The sequence below is a fragment of the Caretta caretta genome, chromosome 11, assembly GCF_965140235.1.
Source record: "Caretta caretta isolate rCarCar2 chromosome 11, rCarCar1.hap1, whole genome shotgun sequence".
In the NCBI taxonomy this organism is placed as follows: domain Eukaryota; kingdom Metazoa; phylum Chordata; order Testudines; family Cheloniidae; genus Caretta; species Caretta caretta.
The window spans coordinates 12615069-12634223 of NC_134216.1; the positions used below are offsets into that span (position 1 = coordinate 12615069).

The following is a 19155-nucleotide window of genomic DNA, read 5'->3' on the forward strand; positions in this document are numbered from 1 at the left end:
CTTCGTCACGCTCCACCCACTCCCGCCAAGCGGGACAGGTCCTGGCGGGAAGCCGGACTGCCCGGCCCCGAATCAGCCCGTCGGCTGACACAGCGCATGCGCACACAGCGGCGGTGCCAGCCAAGGGAGGTGACAGGGCCCCTTCTTTTCCCAGCCGCGAGCCCCGGGGCTCGCTCGTTGTGACGTCATCATTGGGCGCCGGCCGGGAGAGGTGGATGACGCGCGGGGCGCGCGGGCCGGCTTTCCTCTGAGGGAGCATGGTGGAGGCGGGCTCCCTGGAGCGGCTGGTGTCCGGGCTGCACCGGGCCCAGGCCCTGCGCTTCGGCGACTTCGTGCTTAAGAGCGGCCTCGCCTCCCCCGTCTACGTCGACCTACGGGTCATCGTCTCCCACCCGCCCCTCCTCAACCAGGTACATGGCCGGGGGGGGGCCTCCTGCTGCTGGGTGGGGGGCGGCGGCCCGCGGGCTCTACTGCTGCGGGGAGTGGCCCCTGTTGCGGCGGGGGCGGGGGGGTCCGGTCCTGTCCGGTCTGCGGGCCCTGCTCTACTTTTGAGCAGAGCAGCCTGGAGACCGTAGCCTGGGCATATCTGGGACAGTGCTGCGCCCGTGACCCCTTCCGTCCCGGTTCCTTGACCGGCTGGTCCGCGAGCGCGCGGTGGTCGCTCGCCGCCGATCCGCACGTGACCTGGCTCTGCGCGCGCCCTCAGGCTCGGTTGTGGCGGCGCGGCGCGGCGCGGTTTAAGCGCGGCCGTTCCCCTGGCGAGGAGGCGCTCGCCGCACCAGGATGCGCTGCTGGGGCGCTTTACAGGCAGAAGTCAAAGCAAATTTATTCGTGTTGGGGTATGGAAAAATCGCTTCTCTTTCACGTCTTTTATCCAGACGGCTGCAGAGGGCAGAGAGCTTTATGCTGAAATGAAGCAGGAACAAGACCTGCTGGTTTCTGTACATAAGTATTTATTGCAGCTTGTAGCTCTCCTCTTCGGCCTCCTGACCTTGGGATAGGCCAGTGGCTCGCTTGGTTTATAATCCTCCTTTCATCCTCTGGCTGGAGTGCGGTAAATATTGATGAATATCTGACCTTTCGCTAACCAGGAATTTAAGTTAGTTGTCTGTTTTGAATAACTGAGGCTTTCCTTTATTAAAAAAAAAATATGTAGTACTCATGGTGGCAAGACTGGAAAACATTTTCTTTCTCTCTTTGTGTGTATAAAAACAGTACTGCAAGCATGGATCTGTAATATGGAATAAACAATATCTTTCAATTTTTTTTCTTTTTTTTTTTTTTTTGGCCACTGTGCTAGCACTACCATTTTGGAACTAATGTAATCTGTTGAAATGGTCTATTATACATACCCAGTCCCCCAGCCCGTACAGAATACAGCCCCACATTCCACTTTTTATTTTTAGGTAGTATCCTTAATGGTGATTGTCAGTAGTTCACAGTGAGAAAAAGGTGAGAGTAAATTTAAAAGAAGAGATGACTTGTTGGCTAAAGGAATGGTGACAATGCAAAAAAAAAAAAAATCCAGTGGAGAGCATGTTTTGTGTGGTTTCAGAGTAACAGCCGTGTTAGTCTGTATTCGCAAAAAGAAAAGGAGTACTTGTGGCACCTTAGAGACTAACCAATGTATTTGAGCATGAGCTTTCGTGAGCTATAGCTCACTTCATCGGATGCATACCGTGGAAACTGCAGCAGACTTTATATATACACAGAGAATATGAAACAATACCTCCTCCCACCCCACTGTCCTGCTGGTAGTAGCTTATCTAAAGTGATCATCAGGTGGGCCATTTCCAGCACAAATCCAGGTTTTCTCACCCTCCACCCCCCCACACACAAATTCACTCTCCTGCTGGTGCTAGCCCATCCAAAGTGACAACTCTTTACATAATCAAGTCGGGCTATTTCCTGCACAAATCCAGGTTTTCTCACATCCCCCCCACCCCCATACACACACAAACTGTATGGGGGTGGGGGGGATGTGAGAAAACCTGGATTTGTGCAGGAAATAGCCCGCCTTGATTATGTAAAGAGTTGTCACTTTGGATGGGCTAGCACCAGCAGGAGAGTGAATTTGTGTGTGGGGGGGTGGAGGGTGAGAGAACCTGGATTTGTGCTGGAAATGGCCCACCTGATGATCACTTTAGATAAGCTACTACCAGCAGGACAGTGGGGTGGGAGGAGGTATTGTTTCATATTCTCTGTGTATATATAAAGTCTGCTGCAGTTTCCACGGTATGCATCCGATGAAGTGAGCTATAGCTCACGAAAGCTCATGCTCAAATACATTGGTTAGTCTCTAAGGTGCCACAAGTACTCCTTTTCTCTTTTCATGTTTTGTGTGACTCCTTGAATAACTGGTCGCTGACCACTAATTCCATGAATGAAGTTACCAGACATTTTTCTTATCTAATCCTTCCCCCAAAGAGTTTAATCTTAATCTATTTTGATAGCACCCAAAATGTGTTAGGAGCTATCAGAGTACAAATAGTACTGGCAGAATATTGCTTACAAACTTCTGAGGAAGTAGCTTCTGACCATACACCAATCAGTCAGGAATATCTGAAATTGCTTCTATGGGTGATATATGCTTGTAGTTTAATTTAGTACTGCTTAAAAATATGATGTATTTTTAGATTGCAGATCTCCTGTTCCAAACAGCAAAAAATGCAAGGATCAGGTATGACTCAGTGTGTGGTGTTCCATACACAGCATTGCCTTTGGCTACAATTATCTGCTCGTCCAACCAGATCCCAATGCTTATACGGAGGAAGGAAGCAAAAGACTATGGTAAAATGATTCAAGTTAATTAAAGTTAAATTGTCTTTTCTGGTTGAAAGATTTGCTTGTGAAAGTACTTTAAATAGTTTTTATGACTTGCATTCCTTGTGTTCCAATGGAAGACCATCTCTCCAATTGAAAGGAAAAAGATTCCCACTCTCTTGCCCCCCAAAATGTGTAACACTGTCTCTGAAAACTGTCTCATCAGTACACTCATTGCTCCTGGTTCTCCTAGAGCAAGTGCCTTTTGTTGCATCCCCCTAACAGGTGCTGCATGAGCTTGTGCCCTTTTACTGGTTATGAGGAAAGGTGCCAGGGACTCAGTAGTCTCCATAATCTCTGCAGTGGGGTGTTAAACTGTTTCTTGTTGAGTGTAGAACTAGGATATTGGTAAATATATTAAACAGCATGTCTCAGTGGTGGAGATAATTTTCATGCCATTGCAAATAGCTACAGAAGAGATTAATTTTATGGGTTTAGTACTGGTTTCATTCACAATAATTTGCTCTTCTATAGTGCCTTTCACCCAAGGAATAGTAGAATGTGTGTGCTGGTGCCTGTAAGAGCAAATAAATCATAAAGATCTCAAGTTGTTTTGCAAATACGAATAAACCTCACAACTTCCTGGGGTATAAAGGAGTATTTTATCTACTCAGGAAGGTCAAGTCACTTTTATGTTAATTTTTTTAAACCGGTAATTCAGTGGATTGTGCCTTTATTGATTTAAAGGTACCAAACGTCTGGTGGAAGGCATCATTAATCCAGGAGAAACCTGTTTGATCATTGAGGATGTGGTCACAAGTGGATCTAGTATCTTGGAAACTGTAGAGGTTCTTCAGAAAGAAGGATTAAAAATCACTGATGCCATAGTGCTGCTGGATAGAGAGCAGGGAGGAAAGCAACGGTTAGAAGAACAAGGGATTTGCCTACATTCTGTGTGCACCTTGTCCACGATGCTAGAGATTCTCCAGCAGCAGCAAAAAGTTGACTCTGAGATGGTTGAAAAGGTGAAGAAATTCATTCTGGAGAATGTCTTCAAACCAGCAGAGCAAAATGATGCTGCTCCCATCAAACAAATGTGCAAAGAAATGAGCTTTAGCACTCGTGCTCAGCTACCTGGAATCCATCCTGTTGCAGCGCGACTTCTCAAGCTCATGGAGAAGAAACAAACTAACTTATGCCTCTCTGCTGATGTCACGGACTCCAAAGAACTTCTACAGCTGGCTGCCACTCTAGGCCCCAGCATTTGTATCTTAAAGACTCACATAGATATCCTGAATGATTTCACCCAAGAGGTAATAAAGGAGTTGCGAGCACTTGCAGACCAACATGAGTACCTGATATTCGAAGACCGCAAGTTTGCAGACATTGGAAACACTGTGAAACATCAGTATCAAGGTGATTATTTGCAACCTTAGTTTATTGTGACTTTTCTGCCAATACCTTTGCCTGCTAAATATAATGTGATTCCCTTTAGTGCAAAGATATGATGAGGATGACACCTATATTGATTTTTAAAATACCATTTACTTGTGCATGCTTGACTTTTTGTCTGAACCTGTTCATTTAAGCTATGACAGTATCTGTGTAGAGCCTTCATCACCTGAATCTGTTTTGTTCTGTTTGTTTTTCTTTCTCATTATTTTGTTGCATGTTGCCCTAAAAGGTAATACTAGTGATAGTAGGCTCTAGGTGTTGATAAACACCTCTCCAAACAATGAAGACAAAACCTTACCGGTTTTGTGAAAAATATGATTTAGAGACAGTGGCCGGTTGTGTTTAGCCAGTTTACAGGTTGTTCAATCAGATTGTACATGCAGCCGCCGGAAACTGCAGTGGTTAAAACCTCTTAAAAATGTGCACTGCTTAGTGTGCTCTGTCTTCGTTAAAACACATTTCCTGCTTGAGGATAAACTCAGAGTGGTACTTAACTGAAAATATGTGCTTCTCTGTTCCTTTCTTCTCAGGTGGTGTATTCAAAATAGCTTCCTGGGCAGATATAGTTAATGCCCATGTGGTTCCAGGCTCTGGAGTTGTGAAAGGGCTGAAAGAAGTAGGGCTTCCTTCACAGCGAGGCTGTCTTTTGATTGCTGAGATGAGTTCTCAAGGGTCACTTGCCACTGGTGACTACACAAAATCTGCAGTAAGTTGGAATTTCTGTTTTGCTTGGAAGACTTCCAGATTGCTTTGGCAATGGAGATTGGTTGCGTGCACTTCATAACATTATAGCCTGCATTTACAAACAGCTTTTCAAGTACAGCTACAAGTTACCAGACTTCTCTGCAGTGCTTTAAAGACAATAAACTTGTAGACTTTCAAATCTTAAGAGGTTGCCCACAGCTTCCATGTGGTATCACCAGTCTGTTACTGACTTGTTTTGAACTATCATGGTGACCACTGCAAAAGTGTGTTTGCTCTTTACTACTTTCCTTAGCAATCACATCCTGTTAGCTTTTGTTTTACATTCCCTGTTTAATGTCCAGTCTTCTGTTATACATCTTCTAGTTACATCTAGGTTCTAATAAGGAGCTGTCAATTCTGCATGCTGTGTTTATTTCTTAAGTAGTGAGGTTTTGACATGGATTGAAACACTGCAAAAAGCTGATTTCTCTCTGGCATCTTGCACTGTCAGACAAAAACATGAAGCATGCAGGTGGCAGAGCATGAGACGATTGGTCAGGTTTAGTTTTAAGCATGGGAATTTGTAAACTTTGTTCTTTGGTTTTTGTTATATTTAGGTACAAATGGCTGAAGAAAACTCAGATTTTGTTTTTGGATTCATTTCTGGTTCCAGAGTTAGTAACAAACCAGAATTTCTTCACTTGACTCCGGGGGTCCAGATGCAAGCTGGAGGTAAAAACACCTCTGGGGAGGTAGAATTTGCAATTAAATTTCTCACGGTCATTTCAGAAGTGACTTTTAAATTATAGAATGTTTATAGTGTAACTTTTTTGCAGCTGTCTCTAATGTAACTGTCTATTTTGAAGGGGGAAAAACTGGTTGTTATCCCATGAAAATAGTATTGTGCATATGCAGTGCATCTTATTTAATAGGTGTGGATACTTGGATACAAGTATGAGAGCGTATGTGCCTAGAAACAACAGCCCTCAATCCTCAATACTTTCTCCTGCAGATCTCTGGAACTTTCGGAAGGAGAAAAGTAGGCTAGGCAGCCTTTTTGCTAGGCTTCTTGCTACCTCAAGTTTTGCGTGCAATGGAGTGCGCGGCTCCTGAGTACATGACAGACGTGTTAAATGTGCTATCATTAGACTGCAAATTCAAATGTGTAAGTGAACACAGTCAAAAAGCATAACTAAATGCAAACAATGTAAAATCCTAACCATAACATATTAACATTTTTATTTCATAGAATCATCATAGAATATCAGGGTTGGAAGGGACCTCAGGAGGTCATCTAGTCCAACCCCCTGCTCAAAGCAGGACCAATTCCCAACTGAATCATCCCAGCCAGTGCTTTGTCAAGCCTGACTTTAAAAACTTCTAAGGAAGGAGATTCCACCACCTCCCTAGGTAACATTTTCCAGTGCTTCACCACCCTCCTAGTGAAAAAGTTTTTCCTAATATCCAACCTAAACGTTCCCCACTGCAACTTGAGACCATTACTCCTTGTTCTGTCATCTACTACCACTGAGAACAGTCTAGAGCCATCCTCTTTGGAACCCCCCTTCAGGTAGTTGAAAGCAGCTATCAAATCCCCTCTCGTTCTTCTCTCCTGCAGACTAAACAATCCCAGTTCCCTCAGCCTCTCCTCATAAGTCATGTGCCCCAATACCCCTAATCATTTTTGTTGCCCTCCACTGGACGTTTTCCAATTTTTCCACATCCTTCTTGTAGTGTGGGGCCCAAAACTGGACACAGTACTCTAGATGAGGCCTCACCAGTGTCGAATAGAGGGGAACGATCACGTCTCTCGATCTGCTGGCAATACCCCTACTTATACAGCCCAAAATGCCATTGGCCTTCTTGGCAACAAGGGCACACTGTTGACTCATATCCAGCTTCTTGTCCACTGTAACCCCTAAGTCCTTTTCTGCAGAACTGCTGCCTAGCCATTCGGTTCCTAGTCTGTAGCGGTGCATGGGATTCTTCCATCCTAAGTGCAGGAGTCTGCACTTGTCCTTGTTGAACCTCATCAGATTTCTTTTGGCCCAATCCTCTAATTTGTCTAGGTCCCTCTGTATCCTATCCCTACCCTCCAGCATATCTACCTCTCCTCCCAGTTTAGTGTCAACTGCAAACTTGCTGAGGGTGCAATCCACATCATCCTCCAGATCGTTAATGAAGATATTGAACAAAACCAGCCCCAGGACCGACCCTTGGGGCACTCCACTTGATACCAGCTGCCAAGTAGACATGGAGACATTGATCACTACCCCTTGAGCCCGATGATCTAGCCAGCTTTCTATCCACCTTTATTTAATAGAATTGAATACAAAAGAATCAGAAGTCTTCTGTTGAGTAAGTTATGCATTTCCCAAAACTGTTTCAGTGAGATGTTTTCCTTTTATCAGTAGCTGCTTCATGTAATCAAAAGCAAAATCACGTATCTTCATTTGAATGCAGAAAATTCTGTTTAGTTATGAGACTATTTTGTTAGCAGTCAAGTTCTATAAATCAGACACGCTGTGTAAGATATGTATGTAAGCAGCAATCCAATCATATGCAACACAAATAATCAATAATCCTGCCAGGGACTTTTTGGCTAACTACTCCATATGGTAGAGAATGAAAAATGAGACCCTGGATATTGAATTCTGTGTGAATGATATTTAACTGAGCATTCAAAGCAGTCTCATATAAAATGCGTCAAGTCTGAGGTGTTAAGAACTCAAGCTTGTCACTCCTCTTGAGTCCTAATGTCTGTTTTAGAACTTCTAGGAGATGGCATTACTTATTACAAATCAGAAAACTGATGTAGCATATATGTTATGTGTTTCAGGTGATAACTTTGGACAGAAGTACTTAAGTCCCCAGGAAGTTATTAGCAAAAGAGGCTCAGATGTCATTATTGTGGGACGTGGCATCTTGTCTGCATCAAATCGTCCAGAGGAAGCAGAGATGTACAGGAAGGCAGCATGGGAGAGCTATTTAAGCAAACTTGCTGTTCATACACAAGACTAATTCGAGCCTAGGATTCCAGTGAACAACCTAACCCAATGCATTCTAAAAGAAGCTGGAGTAATTAGGAGGATGTTTCTCCCCATTGGTTAGGTTGTCATCTACTCTGAACTCAATTGAATATTTTGCTTTACATAAAATCTGCCAGTGACTAAGTTTTTTAGTAATGTGTAAAGGCTAAATCACATTAATTGTGACCATTGTTTCTTTGCATGTGAGACTGTGAAACCAAAAATCACCGCCCAACTTTAGTCTTACTTCTAACTGGTCCTCCAGTCTGTTACTTTGGAAAAAAATAAATGAAAACACTCCAGGTGGTACTTGCGGGTTATTACTGCCCTCTGGCATTTCCTTTAGGTATGGAAACAGTGCAGGTGGAGTTTTTTCAATACTGTACAACAAAGCTGACCATTCACTACATTGAATGGGACAACACAACTTGTAGGGAGCACAAACCAGTCTGAATCTGTTACTTAATAAACATTTGAATTGACTCTCCTTCAAATGTGAGTTTTTATATTCATAGTATTTTCCCTCTTTCGTAAATATCTTGGATTAAAAACTCAGGGTACGATAAACTTAAGCCTCTAACTTTCAATTACTGCCCCTTCCTGGTATTTGTAACTGCTGTTGTGACTGGTATGAATTATTGGTACCATGGTTCCTCTCCAAATTTGCTATGACAAAATTACAGCTGCAGCTATTAGTTAACCCAGGGTGAAACTGATTTGCAGTGAGGCTTGGTGGGTCTATTAATGAGAGGCAAAAGGACAAAGTCCTGAGGTTATACAACTGTTGAATTTCTAGTAGGCTGGTTATTTTTATGAAAAATCTTTAGTACTTTTCCATATTTTTTCACCGTTTGAGATTTTTAATTAAAGGATGTAAAAATATGTCTGATGGATGTTGATTAAAGAGATGGAGTCACCTTAAATTTGCACCAAAATGCACTTCAGAGTGAAACTAAATTGGATTTTCATTGTTCAGATCAAGGAAAGCAAGAGTATAAATAACTGGAATTCTGAGTTACTACTTTTAATAAGCTACATCATAAGAATTAAAGTATGTATATAACATAAATACCTTAAGCTGAGAGTCCCCCTTTCTCATTGAGCTGGACTTTTCTTAGCAAAGCTGAAGAGCTTCTATGGCCTGTCTCACCAGTGAAACTTGATCAATCCATCATCTCTTGTGCGAAGTATTAGCTGCATGGCTTTCACAATGAGTTCTTGATCTCCAGTTTATTGCTAAAGATAGTAATACTAAGGCTTTCTTTCTTTGTTTTGTTTTTTAAGAAGGTCATAGGACATTCTTAAATCTCTGCTGCCTGTCCTCCTGTTGTAAGTGGTAGCTAAGCTGAAAGAAACTTGCCTGAGGCATGGTCTCTTATACTTTACCCTTCTCTGCTAAAACTATTACCGTTTCCCCTTTCTTCCACCAGAGGGAGCTGTGACTCCCTTGGGCGCTTTTAGAAGCCACAGTACCATTTTAGCTAATAGATTTCATCATAAGCATGTATTGTTGCTGTTTCTCATCAGAAGCGGTCTGTTTTTCAACAAAAGTGTAATACTCTCACTGCACTGAAGCTGATCCCATGATTGAGAGTTGCAGGGATTTATGTGAATTATCTTGAGCACAATATTTGTCTTACGTGGTGATTCAGTCCTGCCTGATAGAACAGTCTCAGTCTCTGCTATTGCAGTGCAGGGCAATTAATGAATTTTGTGACCTCCATTGTTACCTAAGCCAGCCTATTATTTACTGGATGGGTCATAAAGACCTTGAACCAGCAGCTAAATCTCTGGCTTAAGCCCTCTGTTTACAACCAGTTAATTAGCTTTATCAAAAGGTGACATATCTCTGGAATCAAACAGTGGTGACTGTTGGAGAGAGTGATCCTAGTGTCCAATTTTTTTAGCAAGTCCCTGTGTCCCAGAGCATGGCACTATTTCTTTTTCGTTGAAACAAGTGAGGGTATTGATTTTTTTTTTATTTGCTCAGAATTGTTCACAGCCCTTCATTAATGAGCGGCATTCATTCTATTGTACAATTTATACTTCAGTGCTTCAGTTCACCCTGATGACGTCCAAAACATTTCACTTAGTAAACAAGACCAAATTATCGCTCCTGCCTGCACTGCCCCACATGGTCTTTTATAATCAGGACTGTTCCAGCAAACAAGCATGTGTGCCTCTAATCTGAGAGAACAATTGTTTTCTTTCAGGCACCTGAAATGGATGAAATCCACTTCAAATTAGGCATAATGTTAATTTCTTTTGCATGTCCCTGCTGTTTACATTCCACAAAGTGTAGTTCCCATGGTTGGTCAAAACTGCATTTGTAACATGGGAACTAGGTCACAATTTAAAAAACTCATTTGCATCATAATATATGAAGCTGATCAGGCCAGAGAATGAATTACAAAGACTTTGTCAGTCAGAGATGGAGGCAAATGACTACCGTAATCTTAATCTCTTTATAGTTTATGAAATCCATATCTATAGTGAAACTCCATTTATAGTGAAATAGAAGGGAAGTTCCATATTTTTCATTGTGAATTATAATAATGAATAATTGTTCTTAGCCCTTCATCATTGTACATTGCTACACCAGCACTAATGATGGCAACTAATACTTGGTTAGCTGCACATTGTTCAGCAATGGTACTTTCCCTGTATAACATGACATGCATTAAGTGTTATGCTTCTGATACAGACACTGAGTGGGTTTAGGCAAGATGAAATTTACTCCTAGTTCTATATTCAATGTCCTAGGAAATGAGCCAAGTAGCATTTCAAATGTGATTATATTCACTGATCCCCAATGACCATGTTCATTGGCATGAGTCTTACAGGAAGCAACACAAACATTGTTTGAGGTTAGGGAAGAGTTTGCACCAAAGGAATGTGAAATACCCTCAGGAGGGTTGTCTGGAATCTTGTTTTGGGAGGCCACTGACTCTGGGGATGTGGATTCCATTTTGGAAGGACTTGACCTGAAACTGTCTAGACTGTTTAATCAGTTTCAGAGACACAGTTGACTCTTGACATGGCTTGAGCCGCACCCACTGTGGTTAAGCTTTCTCAGGACCAGTGGTAAAACAGCTATCCTTGAAAGCAGCCTGCACTAGCCCTGGGTTTTCTTCTTCTAATGGTTTTCATACACATTACTGGAGTTGTGGCAGAACCCCAATTGTCTTATTGGTTTGCCACCTGATTGTGCATTACCTTATGTTCAACGCCCATCCCTCCAGCTGTGCTAGACCCATCTGGGGCAACAGAGCCAACTTGTCCCAGAAGGAAATGCTACCAACCCACGCTGGCGGTGTGGAGGATGGGAATGCATACACATGCTTAACCTACGGTTCAGTGTACGGAAAAAAACTGCTGTGTGAGTACAACTGTTTACAGCCATTGCAACAGAGGCAAGTGTCACAGCCTAGTTACCAGAACACAACAAACCAAAGTTTAAAAGTTAATGGTGACTCACAGTTACAAAGAAGGTGACAGGTTGGGGATCAGATCAAGGAGCTTGGGGAGTCAATCAAATCTGGGTTTCTCACTGCTCAGGTCAGTGGGCTAGCTCTTTGTGGCCCATCTTTTGTACAGGTAGCACATGCCTCCTGGATCAGGCTCCGCAGGAGAGTTGGGCGTCACGCAGTAGAATGTTCCAACCAGGTAGGAGCTAGACTTCTGACAGCTCAGTAGTGGTGGGGGTGGTGGCAGGACTTAGGTGGCTTTGTGCAGGCTCACTAGGGCAACTGTAGGCGGGTACAGGATGAGGCAGCTAAGTGGTTTTGTAAATATCAGTGGGATTTAATATACATCTAGTGCCTCGGCCCTAATCCTCAGGCACCTAACTCCCCTTTCCTTGAAAAGCCCAATAGGCAGCTGAGTGAATCTTTAGGCTCCTTCTCACTTTGAGTCTCAGTTTCTCATGTGTAAAATTGGGCAAATAGCTCTGCCCTAGCTCAAAGAAAAGTGATAAAGAAGGGGAGGTGCTCAGCTACGACAGTAATTATGTGTGTGGAGGGGGTGGAACCCCCACAGAAAAGCTATTTATTCGAAAGATGTGCCTTCTTCCTCAGTCCCACAGCCTTTGGGGTGGAGGGGGTGTCTCTCGTCCCTGCGTGAGGGTGGCTATTACAATATTGTTGAAGCTGTTATGTATTTAGATTTTTTGCACTCTACTGCTGTGATTAGCATCGACTGAATATACACACGGGGAGGTTTCACAGCCTTATCCAAAGCGTGCCATTGTTAGGAACATGAAAATGAATGAATGAAATGCAAGGTGATGGGTTTTCTGATTGCCCATAATGATGTAGACCAGAATCCACTTCAGAACATGAACACCCAAACCCCTCTCCCTTCCCACCCACCGCTCCCTCCCCTCCCTCACCTTCCCCCCCAAAAGCATCCCCTGGCTATGCTATGAGCTCCACAAACAGAAGATGGCTGTTGTAATGTCATGGTGGCTCCAATTTGGCCAGACCTGTACTGACATTTTTCCATCACATGAGACCCTAAGTTATTTTCCTCCTTAGTTTTCATGCAGGAATGCGAGTTGTGGTCAGGCTGCGTAACCACAAACAGGCATTATATATCATTCCCATGGCGTGACCCTGCACTCGCATATCAAAGGGATGGTTTTAATCACTAGTTAACTGTTTACTTTTATTCCCCTTTCTTTTAACTTGGAAATACTGTACTGGGCTCAGCTGTTGACTCCCATGGTATGTACATGCTAGTTCTGTAAAATGATCTAAGCAAAAGATGACTAACAGTGAGAGGGTGCGGGGCTGAGTAGGCCCAGTAGCAGGAGATCTTGCTCTCGCCAGCTGAGCTGGTAGGTGCACCAGGTCAGCTGCTTAGTTGCCGAAGCCCCTCTTCAGCATATCACTCCTCAGTAGCTGACCAGGGAGCTGCCTCTAAATGTGCTGGCTTCTGAGGATCTCGTTCTGACTCCCTCATGCATTGTACGGAGAGCCGAGCTGAGCTGGCGATTTTACCCAGCAGACCACACAGGAGGTTAAGTGGTCCAGTGTTGAGTGAAGAAATGCCTAAGCATGCATGCTTTGAGGAACTGGGCCAGAGCGATTAAATTAATGGGTTCAGGCCAAGAGGAAGGCTGTGGCAGAACCGAAAGCAGAGCCCTGGTCTCCTTGGTGCAAGCTGGATGGGTCAACCACAAGATCAGATTATTTTCCTCATATGTTAATAGAACTTTCATACCGTTCACTGAAGCAACCGAAGTGTCACTTCTGCCACCCTGAACTAAATGGAGCAGCGGTCGGGTGTAAGAGGTTTTGTGCTTGCTATAGCGAACATTAATCAAAGCTGCTGTGGGGAGCTGGCGGGCTGCAGAAAATAACCCCGCGAGCCACATGGTCTATCCTAACCCCAGAGGTTTATACTCTCACGAATATCCAAAAAGCACCACGGACTGCTCAGTGGTTTGAGCATTGGCCTGCTAAACCCAGGGTTGTGAGTTCAATCCTTGAGGGGGCCATTTAGGGATCTGGGGCAAAAATTGGGGATTGGTCCTGCTTTGAGCAGGGGGTTGGACTAGATGACCTCCTGAGGTCCCGTCCAACCCTAACCTTCTATGATTTAGTATACTTCTGTGCTGGTGTGATTTCTGACCATTACAGTTCATCAAGTCAGCAGGCAGGCACAGGCAGTAATGCACTTGTCCTGTTGCCTTGACTGAGAGGTTTCTGATCAAAGGGAGTGTAGCTTGCAGGAAGCTCCTGGGGTAATATCTTGTTGGGGGGAGGGATAGCTCAGCGGTTTGAGCATTGGCCTGCTAAACCCAGGGTTGTGAGTTCAATCCTTGAGGGGGCCATTTAGGGATCTGGGGCAAAAATTGGGGATTGGTCCTGCTTTGAGCAGGGGGTTGGACTAGATGACCTCCTGAGGTCCCTTCCAACCCTGATATTCTATGACTCTATGATCGCACACAGCCGTGTTAGGAGACCCTGGCAGAGGGCACTGTACTACTGAACGCCTCAGGTAGCGGAAAGGGCTGGAGCAGAGCCCTTAGCAGTCATTTGGCAGGCACCTTCCAGCAGTGACCGATCCAGCTTCTAAACCAGAGGTGGGCAAATTACGGCCCGCAGGCCCTTCCTGCCCAGCCCATGAGTTCCCGGGAGCCAGGAGGGGTGTGTGGATAGGGGTCGAGGCTGTCAGGGGCCAGGGAGCAGAGGGGAGTTGGATAGGGGGGGGGTGGGGGTCCCGGGGAAGTCTCTGAAGAGCAGCACATCAGGGCAGAGTTGCCCTCTGGAATGTCAGCTGAGCTTTACAGGATGGCTGCCCTCGTGTGCCATTGACCCAAAGTCACTGGCCTGTAGGCGCCACACAGCCACCAGTCCCCTCTGAACTGCTGCACAAGGAGTCGTGCCAAACCCTGCCCCCTCCTATGCAGAAAAATGGCATCATTTCTGTTGCTGCTAGACCTGCCGTGACTGCGATGAGAGGAAGCCGAGCCTCTGCATCCCTGGGTGTTTTAAGCCTCCCGGAGCTTGAAGAGAGGCTAGTCACTGCACCAGGCTTGGGGTTCCTATATAGCACCTGCTGTCTCCTGCCTGAGAGCTGTCATCTGTGGCTTTCTGGCTGCCTAGCCCCTGGGTGCAGTGTTGACCTTTCAGACTTCCCCTGGCACTTAGGGTATGGCTACACAGCTGCTGGCAGGTGGAATTCCCAGCATGGACCAACATACACATGATTGTGGCCCTTGAGCTAGTGCCTAAACACAGCACTCTGCCCATGGTGGCATGAGTGGCAGCTTGGGCTAGCTGCCCAGGTACATACTGGCGTGATGTGATACCCATATGTTTGTGATTCATATGAGCCACTCTGTAAAATTACCACAATGCGTACAGCCATCTCCCCCTAAATTACCACAGAGAACTGTTCCCCTTCTTTGCCCTCCCGGCCACAGGCATGGACCCACCTCCTCTCCTGCCTCCCTGTTGCTTGGTTCTCAGAAATGATTCATTCAGGAAAATCTCTGCAACCACAGCTTCCACTGATGCTGACAGGCTGCAATTTGCAGAGCTGCAGCAATCGCCGTTCAGCTATTTTTAGTAGTGTCTCACCAGGTCCTTCAGCATTTCCATTCAAGCATGGGGGGGCTGAAAACATCCTGAAGGCACGTTGTGTATGATGAGAAAATAAGTGTTGCTGTTTACATAGGCAGGGGGAAAAAAATCAAAATGGGATGGCTGGGACCATGACCCATTTCCAGAGGGAAAAGCAGTGAAAATCATTTGTTTGTGCTCTTTCCTGGCACATTTCCTGCAATTGACTAGCTCGCATGAGCTGCTCAGGGCAAAGTGACAAAGTCAGCAACACAGACCGGAACAGTGGCAGCTGGACTGTCTTGTATGTATTTTCCTCCGCCAAAGGCCTGCCGCAACATTCACATTGGGCCAGCGTTACAGCAGCCATGTAGAATAGCTTAACCCCTGTGGTATGGACATGGACAGGAAGCTTCAGTCTCTTAAAAACATCAGCTATTTGGTACCAAAAGCACAGGCCATTACCCCAGTGCTCGTGAAAGAAGACGGCTTGTAAGTACCAGGCTGTTCTAGCCCCAGGGCCCGGCTGCTTTAGTCGTAAGTTTTAAGGCCAGAAGGGACCATTACGATCACCGAGTCTGACCTTTTGCATAACACAGGACAAAGAACCTTTCCATACTCAGGCCACCTTTGCCATAGGATTCCCCCAGGATGCCCCTTCCATTTAGCAATACGGGAAGGCTCGGCTGGTTGCAACAACTGACAACTCTTTGTGTCCCACACACCCAGCTGAGAACCCCTGCACTAAGCCGATGCAGGACATCGTCAGCAATCGCCATGGCTGCAATTGCTTTTTCGCTTTCACTTTTTTAGATGTATAGCTCTGCTGATAAGGGTGGAAACCAGATCCATTGTGCGTACAAGAGTTAAAAGCAGTAGCCTCCCAAAAATGCATTTGCCGTAGGGCATGCCAGGGAACCACTGGACAGCACTGATAACATCACAGGTGCACAACAGGGTTATTTTTTTAATATAAAAAAAAGATTTTCAAGACTGCAGAACACCCGGACCCTAGATTTTTTTACACAACTGCTTCCAGCACCCCCCGCTTCAAGCTAATTGCCCCCTAAAGACTTGCAATGGCACGGTCTCCCCTGAATTTGGCCTAGTCACCTCTTCTACCAGGTGTATATGTCTGAAGCGGCAATATGGCACTTCTTTCTCTGAGCTGGAGGGTTTAAGGTATCCAGAAAGCTGGGGTATGAAGAGTTCCGCACCTCTCAGAGTCAATGAGCACCAGCAATGAGCCCAGGAGCATGTCTTTGGGTCCAGGAATCATACGGCACATGCCCTGCTGAGCCACTTGTCTTTACTGTGCAAATAACAGCCTTCTGTCCACGATCAGTCTTGCTTTAAAGGTATTCTCCACTGAAAAGGATTCCAGCTTCAGTTCAGGAAGCAGCAGCAAAGTCAAGCAATTGTCCACAGCACTCCAGTTCTGGCTGCGTCAGATTTCCACTATGCAGTCAATCAATTGTGCCATTATAGGACTTGCTTAGCTTGTTGAATGTGAAATCTAAGCTATGTGTAGAGATAGGCTTTCGGTAAAGAGGATTGGATGCCTAAAAAAAAAAGTCAAACAGAAAAGCATATGAGTGACAATAACACTGCTATGTAACCACATTTGCTCAGAGATCTAGCTCCATTTGGCTTCCTCGGGAATGTGTTATTCAAACACAAACAGAAACTGGGTTGCTGTGCTGTCTTCACAGGAAACCTGGTAAGTAAACTGCACCTGTGTTCCATCTAATTCAGTACCCTGTCTCCTTATTCCAGGAGAATTTCCTGGTACCTAGAGCAGAGAAGATTCAAAGGTAAGGCAAAGCAGCCTACACAGGAAACCCTGCAGAAGCTGTTTCCTTATGGACATCTCCAATGGGCAAAGCTAACCAGGATGGGGGCAGAATCACCATAAAAACCATCTTATAGGTTTATCAAAAGACAATGTAAATTTTAAGTAACAGGATAATCTTCAATGCAATTATAATGGGCTTGCTCAAAGTTAGTACTTCTAGTTTGCAACGGGTAGTTACAATCTAGACTGTAAATTCTGTCTCCTAATGGGTGAGTGTACAAAATCTAGCACAATAGAGCCCTGATCTCAGTTATCAATATTAAAATTGAAGACTGAACAAAATATTGCTGAGTATTTGGATTATTCCCTGATGCAGGGTGCAGCATTATACCCTTATAAGGAGCTGCAATTAGCCAGAGTAAAAGCACACACAGCTCAATGGGGCCAGACTGCCCCAGCCCCACCCTGAAGCACACCTGCATGAAGCAGGGCACAATTTTGCCAATAGCATCTTCATATCAAGTCAGACAAGTCTTCCTTTAAGTCTGACACCCTCATCATGAGTCTCCATGTGCCTTATGCCCCCCTCCCATCCCCAATCCATGAACCTTCTCCAACCCTACCCCTATCCCTTCCCCATGAAGTGCCCCTCACCATTTCATATCTCGCCCGGGAGCGTTCGCTTTGGAATCTGGCAAACTCCCGTCTGTCGTGAATGGTGACAAGCAGCTTCCAGACAACCAGAAGTACAATTCCTATCAGTAAAATGCTGCCCACCACGGCCAGCAAGATGGTCAGGGCATTGGGTGCAGAGCCACACTCTAGAGAGGAAAAAAAGAAAATTAGCACCAGCAGGAGAGTGAATTTGTGTGGGGGGGTGGAGGGTGAGAAAACCTGGATTTGTGCTGGAAATGGCCCACCTGATGATCACTTTAGATAAGCTATTACCAGCAGGACAGTGGGGTGGGAGGAGGTATTGTTTCATGATCTCTGTGTGTATATAAAGTCTGCTGCAGTTTCCACGGTATGCATCTGATGAAGTGAGCTGTAGCTCACGAAAGCTCATGCTCAAATAAATTGGTTAGTCTCTAAGGTGCCACAAAAATTCCCATTGACTTCAATGGAGTGAGAGTTTCACCCAACATTTGTTTACAATGGACGTTTCATCTACGACAATGCGGCCAGCAACACCAGCCGTGTGTCTGTAATGCAGGAGGACCAGTGCAAGCACAGAGGGTTAAGGGCTTAGGGCAACTGACAAAGTGCCTGGAGCAAGTGGCTATTTCAGCTCCTGGTCATCCCTGAGCATGAAAATAGGAGATCATTAGAATCATTAAGCGAGTCTATTAACTAATGGCTCTGCTATTTCAATCAGGCATAAGATGCTGCAAATGCAAAATGTGAAGTCTCTTGAGGCCAGGTCCATAATGGCTTATGCCTCCAGAGACATGTGCGGACTTGCTAGCAGCTCCTGTGCCATGCTCACACCATTTCACACCACCACAAGGGTGCTTGTTTGGGAAAATGGCTTGCAGCTTATTAAAGTACCACTTGCTTCACGTGCCAGAAACACAGATGTCTTCAGCCATGGTCTCGGGAGATCAGCAGGATCACATGCTAGGGGACACACATACATTATGTGCTGCTTGGGCCAGGAGCAGTGTTTGGAAATAGAGAAAATATCTGTAGTTGCTATGGTTTATAAACAGGCGTGCTGAGAATCCCACAATTAATTCAGCGGACAAGTGACTGCATGGGGGCTATATTTGGAAACTTAACCCACTGGATGCTTTTAGGTATGACAGTAGATGTTTCTGATTTCTTCAGCCAGGTTTGTGATAAGAGTTTTGCAGTCATCTAATGCCAATATTAGAGAGGAGCACGGGCCATGAAATTCAGCATTTAGATCAGGGGTGTTGGTTCTCTAGCCAACGCATTTTAAGTCATCCAGATTCTTTTGCTCTCTTCGGGACTGGCTTTCAGCCCTATCAGTTCAAGCAGCTGTTTGGGGACCCACACAGTTAGGGGCTTTGTGGCAGCTCAGCTGACAGGTTGCACCAATCCCAAAATGATTGTGACCCTTCACTGCTCCCCAACTGTCCCCCACTGCTATGTCTCCCCTTTCCCTCCACTGTCTCGTGCTCTGTTGCACATTTGGGAGGGAAATCTCTGTCACCTGTGCTCTCTCAGACTCCTCCCTCTCCTCAGTGGTGTCTCTCCCAGAACCCACCACACTCCTCCTTTTGGTGCCATATCTTCAGAGTACCCCTGCTACCCCAGTTCAAAAACACACCCCATCATTTCACATGGAGGCTGACACTATGTCTAGGGACAGGAAGAAACAAGGCAGCACACACAC

The 19155-nt window shown here is 45.2% G+C and overlaps 2 protein-coding genes across 7 annotated transcripts in view; one reads left to right on the top strand and one right to left on the bottom strand.

Moving 5' to 3' along the window:
- The first annotated feature begins 160 nt into the window (after window positions 1–160).
- Window positions 161–8425, top strand: UMPS (uridine monophosphate synthetase). Of its 6 annotated transcripts, XR_007359101.2 has the most exons (9): window positions 161–410; window positions 2637–2790; window positions 3511–4179; window positions 4749–4924; window positions 5520–5634; window positions 5915–6067; window positions 6152–6312; window positions 7023–7260; window positions 7742–7792. XR_007359101.2 is itself a non-coding variant. In XM_048869067.2 (6 exons), exons 1-6 carry the CDS (start codon window positions 258–260, stop codon window positions 7921–7923), a joined length of 1449 nt encoding a protein of 482 aa, XP_048725024.1. In that variant the 5' UTR covers window positions 178–257; the 3' UTR covers window positions 7924–8425. The 6 variants fall into 6 exon arrangements, 3 of the variants coding, with proteins under 3 accessions (XP_048725024.1, XP_048725027.1, XP_048725026.1); XR_007359102.2 differs by lacking the exon at window positions 6152–6312; XR_007359100.2 differs by lacking the exons at window positions 6152–6312; window positions 7023–7260 and having other exon boundaries at window positions 163–410.
- Window positions 8426–15948: 7523 nt separating this feature from the next.
- ITGB5 (integrin subunit beta 5) overlaps window positions 15949–19155 on the bottom strand; it is a 120555-nt gene continuing 117348 nt past the window's right edge. Inside the window, exons 14-15 of the mRNA XM_048869066.2 lie at window positions 17451–17617; window positions 15949–16563 (exon numbers count right to left, since the gene is read on the bottom strand). Coding sequence (XP_048725023.1) covers window positions 16468–16563; window positions 17451–17617 — 263 coding nt within the window. The 3' untranslated portion in view covers window positions 15949–16467. The remainder of the gene's footprint in view (window positions 16564–17450; window positions 17618–19155) is intronic.